This window comes from Drosophila willistoni, assembly GCF_018902025.1.
Source record: "Drosophila willistoni isolate 14030-0811.24 chromosome 2L unlocalized genomic scaffold, UCI_dwil_1.1 Seg168, whole genome shotgun sequence".
Classification (NCBI taxonomy): domain Eukaryota; kingdom Metazoa; phylum Arthropoda; class Insecta; order Diptera; family Drosophilidae; genus Drosophila; species Drosophila willistoni.
Window position 1 is genome coordinate 5,332,444 of NW_025814047.1, and position 5,727 is coordinate 5,338,170.

The window sequence follows — 5,727 nt, forward strand, 5'->3', positions numbered from 1 at the left end:
CAAAACAAATGCAATAATATTGCTAACATTTTACAATTTAGAACTATATTAAATTATATAAAATAAACATATAGTTATAAATAACCTAGGTACAAAAAACTGATAAGAGAACCTTGGTTTGAATAGATATATCAACATGTGAAGAATTTACTGATATTTGGTTATTGTTTTCATCTCCACTCTTCTTTCTATACAAATTCCGACAGATTGAAAAATACAATGACTCATTAAACATCGACCTAGCTTAATTGAAGTAGAAATCAATTTAAGAAATAATTCTTTGTTTTTTTTTTTATATCTAAATCTTATTCAATGAGCCTAATGGTAAAATATAAGGGTAAGACTCGTAATAATTTTGGTCACTCTTTAAGAGTGTATTTTAATTGAAATTACTAAATGATGTCATTCGTACTAAAAGTACATACTTAGGCCACAACCTACAAGGTTTCTTAAGGGTTTTTAGGTAATTAAATTTTTTTCAGTATCTTTGACTTTCTCTTAGGCCATGTAATTTACCGAATCAGTTGTTGAAGCCTATCACTAACAAAGTTCTATTCCTGCTGAGTGCTTTTCGGAATCGAGAAAAAGCTTTAATTTAAGCTATTTTTTACCTAGCAACGTAAAAACTGTTTAGATGACATAAATAAACTAAAAATTTAGTACTTAAAAAAGAAAGCAACCGACTAAAATGGATTTGGATCGTAATATTTTTATGAAAACTATTTTTTAATTAAACAGATGATTTAATTCTTTAATTATTCATCTTAGTTAACAATGATATGGAGAAGCGCATCTCGGATGCCTTTTGCGTTTTCGATCATCATGGAGATAAATTTATTGATGTCCGAGAAGTGGGAACCGTATTGAGACTCTTGGGTTGTGTGCCCACTGAGCAGGAAGTGAATGAGGTCATCTCGGCCACAGAATCAGAGGAAACCAGTGGTGAAGTTCATCTCACAAAATTTTTGCCACATGTCACGCAATTGCTAATGGAACGAAAGTGAGTTTAATTGTTTGGCTTAAATCTTTTAAACGTTCCTCAATTAATCAAATTTAGAATGGAACCTGCACCGCCAGAGAAAATTCTACAGGCTTTCAAAATCCTTGATCCTGAAAATAAAGGTTACTTGACAAAAGAGACTTTTGGCAAATTGATGATGGAAGAGGGTGAACCATTCACTCAGGAGGAAATGGATGAAATGTGGCCAGTTGCCATAGATCCCATTAGTGGACATTTGCCTTATGAACTATATTTAAATCAATTGATGGTAATTGTCGTATTTTTATTTGTCTGTATAAAGTTTTGCATTGATGTACATTTTGTTTTTTTACAGGTTTATCTTTAACTCGAGATATCAACAAAACAAATTTGACTCTTGCAGCGGAATAACCATTCAAACAAAAGTAATTTTTTTTTTATACTCAGATGTCACTTAAATAAATGTCACTCATATAATTTATATTTAAAACCTTGAAATCAAATTTGTTAGAAACATGAAAATAAGCCTTAACTAACCATGATTTTGATTTTTAAAAAAGCATCCAAATTTAGAAAATAACCGTTTAAATTAAGTATAGAAGCAAATTATCTAATCTAATCTAAACTCAATTATTATTTTTCAATACAAAGACTCTCCTTTATTGACGTGCAATTATATGAGCATGTTTCCTATAACCTCTGCAATGGTTTTCAACTTGCCATGAATTATATTTTAGAAAATGTGTTGACAAATCTTCTTATTTAACCTGAGCGTATATCTATTTAACTATATATTCTCTTTTATAAAAGTCTCTTTGGCCACTTTGGCTTTGCATTAGCTGCACTCTCTCTCTCTCTGTCTCCTTTCTAACTCCCAGCCTTCATCTCAGTCACATTTACTGCTAAGACTAACTAACCAAACTAGCCTAATGCGTTTCAAAGTAGCAAACTAAATCCACACGCTCTGGTGTATATAGCAAACACAACTAAGGACATTGCAGCAACACAGCAAAGCCAATGCCAAGCTGATGCTTATGGCCTGGTGACTGGTGCCTGGTGCCTGGTGCCGGGTGGCTAGTGCCTTGTGCCTTGTGCCAAGCAGTCAACATCCATCGTTGGTTCGTTCGTTGGTTGGTTCGTTCTGCATGGGGCGGAACATGGTGAACTGGGTTGCGCATCATTAGCACAACTAATGGATGTTCACTTTTCTTTACTAGCTCCAGTCCAGTCTCCCATCTTGGTTCCCCAATTGCATTGGCAGCAGGAGCGGCAGTTGGTTGCGTTATATGAGAGGTTGCAAAATTTAAATAAATTAAAATACCTCAACAGGAGAAGGAGAGTTCCACAATGCGATTTTTTCCCGTTTCGTACAATGTTGTCTTCGAGAGAGAGAGAAAGAGTCGTGTTCTCGCTTCCGTATTTATTAAATTCTAAATACACGCTGATGGATGCACTTAACTGCATCTTATGGATTAAAATATTTCATGTAATTTTCTCCTCTATCATTCACATTCGCGTATATTCGTGCGGCTGCCATCTGCACGTTCCGGCGCTTTGGCCAATTTGAGTGATTGCGCGCATTTAAATGGATGCTGCAATGTTCGAATCGCCCACCTCGCCAACCCCCTCCCTATTACTGTGTCTCTAAACAAGTTCTACGTGAGCCTTCATCTGCGAATGCAGCGGAGGGCCTCTAATGGACTTTTAATCTTTACAACTTGTAAAAAAAATTCCTTTCTTTCTTTTTTTGTTTTTGAATTACGCCGACCAAAGTTGATTGCTAAAATTGTCAGAGTCATAAAAAGAAATGCAGCGAACAAATCTCAATTTCAGTTCGTACAATAAAAAATAGTCTCTTAACCCATTATGGATCGTATAATGGTAACCGCCGGAATTTGTGCAAATATGCAAATCTAGTGCTAACAATTTAACTTTGACTCATCGAGGCTATTCCACACATTATACACATTATTTTACATTTATTGCTTACAATTTGTTAGAACGGAATCTAAATCGAATCACTTTTTGTTTTGCCTTTTAATAATTTAATTCCTCATACGATTTGTCATTATTTACATCTTTGCTTTTTTTTTCAAATTTAATGTCCCAAAATATTTAAAAGTCGTACGATGAAATTAAGAAATCATTCAATATGTAACAATATTTTTTATTTTGTTATATATTTACAAATACATTTTTTTGATTGGGGTTTTAATAAAATTACATTCATTTATTAGAATTTTAATTTGACTGCTAGAGTTAAAAGATTTAAAAGTACATTTTTTTTACCTTTTGGCTTCCCAACGTACACAATGTAAATCGATCTGCTTCGGAGATATATGATTTCATTTATATAGACAGTTGATACAATTATATAAATCTAAATATATTTAAAATCTTTAGAATTTAGAATCTTTAGAATTATATTTCATCATATCATTAACGAGATTTTGCAGAAATTAACAATCAAATATTTATTTCTTAAACGGCTTTCTGTATAGGAACAGGATTTTTTTTAGCATTAATTTGTTGATAAAGAAAAATAAAACACATAATTCTAATATCTCGTTCTGTTTATAAATGATAATTTAATTGAAAAGGGTCACAAAAAAGGGCCTAAAAAAAAAAGAATAGGCCAAAAAAACTTCTTAAAATTAACTAAGAAGTAAAAAAATGTAGTTAGTTTTTAATTAATTATCTTGAAGTAATTATTTTGTATAAAAAATCGAATATACTTATAACAAAGTAATTTCTACCCCAAAATAGATGCTTTAAAATTTTCCTTTTTGTTGAAACCGAAGAAAATTTAAACAGTTTTAATAAATTGGAAAATTACAAGCAAATAAGTCTAAATGATAAGCAATTGGATGCCAATAAAACAACAAATTAGATCAGAAGGAAAAGAGTTAAATAAAACTATTAAAATTGTTAAATGCGAACTTACTCGTTAAACTTTTTATGTGCCCAACTTTGGTAACATCTAAAATGCAAAATATATTAATTAATTAAATAGTTTATTCATTAGATTTAGTTTATACTTGATTTTCATGTCTAGTAATTGAAAAGAACTTATAAACATTTTAATTGGAGAAAGCAAAGCATTCATTTATAATTTTAACTCAAGTATTCTGTCCCTCAAACCGCAAACTCTTTGGTTAGAATATGCACATACATATGTATCTGTATAATAGATTGATTGCTTGGTTTTGTTAACCGCAAATAAGCACTCAATGGGTTAATTATAGTCAAAGAGACAAATAACTTTGCAAGTCGTCAGAAAGTCTGAGCGGGTCATAAAATCATAATGCAAAACTGTCCACGACCAAGTCCCTCAACTGCTGATGATGATGATGATGCTTCCTTTTTCGAGAGTTTCTTGAGAATTGCTTCGCATGAATCGATTTGGCCTGCGCCTCTGTGGCTGATGATGATTTACGCTCAACGAAGCGTAATTAAGATTTATGCGACATACTCACTTGCAAATATACAAAATCGTATATATATACATAAATATATTTATTCCTATATGTATGCATACATATTTATATGTATACTCTCTATTGTATGGTACATTGTGGCGTATGAGTAACATTGACTTAATTGTTAGTTATGCGCTTTTGTTTGTGCGACATTACAACTAATTAAGTAGAAAGAGTTGCCCATCAGATTTTATATATACATTTATGCACACACAGACTTATATCGATACGTTTGTGTGTAAATGTGTGTGTGTGCGTTAAATTAAACTAATTATTTAGACTTAATGACTCTTTGCTTAGATATTACAAAATATTGAATACAACAATTGCAAGAAACTACGTTTAATTCCCTTAGCAATTTTTCATAATGAGTGGGTAGCATAAATCTATGAATATAAATATGTATATCAATGTGTATGTGTGTATATAAATATTTCCCAATTGGTTTCAATTTAATCGACTTTAAGTGTCTGGGCTTACTTATAAGATGGAGAATCCGGCTAAAGGCAGTGAAAAATTAATAATTGATAAAATATTAATGGCTAGAAGGGCATATGATGCATTTGAATAAAGAACTCCAAATTGAATGTAACAAATCCGAAATACCCTGCATTTATCTATTACCAAAAAATTAATTTCCAACGATTCTTTTCTTATACTCCAGCATTACTTTGGAGATCTTATTTTAAACGATTTTATTTATTTCCACGCCTCTTTAGCAAAAATATACTCAAATTGTTTTATTCTTTTTGACCCTATGTATTACTTTAAATAAACAAATCACATAAGACATATTTCCTGGTTAATTGGATATGAAGATGTGATGGAAGCTAATAGATCCGACTACGAACTAGCCTAGTCTCGTCGATTTATATTTCTAGTCCATGTTGACTGGTCTTTATTATGTAAACAACATAAAGCAAATAAAGTGCTAAAAAAGAAAGTAATAGGTATAATTTTATTTCCATCGCTTATTGTTAAAATAAAAAGGTTTTACACACAAATAAATTTAAAAATATGTTTTCCCTACCGAACCTATGAGTTTGTAATGTCAGAAAAAGAAATGTGTTCTGAAATCATCTAAATCATTCAAAATCATCATTCTTTTGAGTCGGCTGACCCAAACGGGAGCTGTTTCAACAGGATTGCCAGACAATTGAAATAATAATAATAACCGCTATGCCTCTACCAGTAAGGACTAGCCCGGGACTACCCTACTAAGTTTCATATTTTGGTTTATTCCAATTTTTATCAATATCTACGCCTAGA

The 5,727-nt window shown here is 31.5% G+C and overlaps 1 protein-coding gene across 1 annotated transcript; it reads left to right on the forward strand.

Annotated features, from left to right (window-relative positions):
- The first annotated feature begins 688 nt into the window (after positions 1-688).
- Positions 689-1,346, forward strand: LOC6640906 (dynein regulatory complex protein 8). Its single transcript, XM_047009583.1, has 4 exons — positions 689-701; positions 769-1,000; positions 1,058-1,277; positions 1,335-1,346. Exons 1-4 carry the CDS (start codon positions 689-691, stop codon positions 1,344-1,346), a joined length of 477 nt encoding a protein of 158 aa, XP_046865539.1.
- Positions 1,347-5,727: the final 4,381 nt, after the last annotated feature.

What these genes read in the sequence shown, in the direction of transcription:
- LOC6640906 (XM_047009583.1), top strand. An exon ending in CAATTGCTAATGGAACGAAA is followed by an intron (nt 1,001 to 1,057) that starts GTGAGTTTAATT and finishes AATCAAATTTAG; the next exon opens with AATGGAACCTGCACCGCCAG.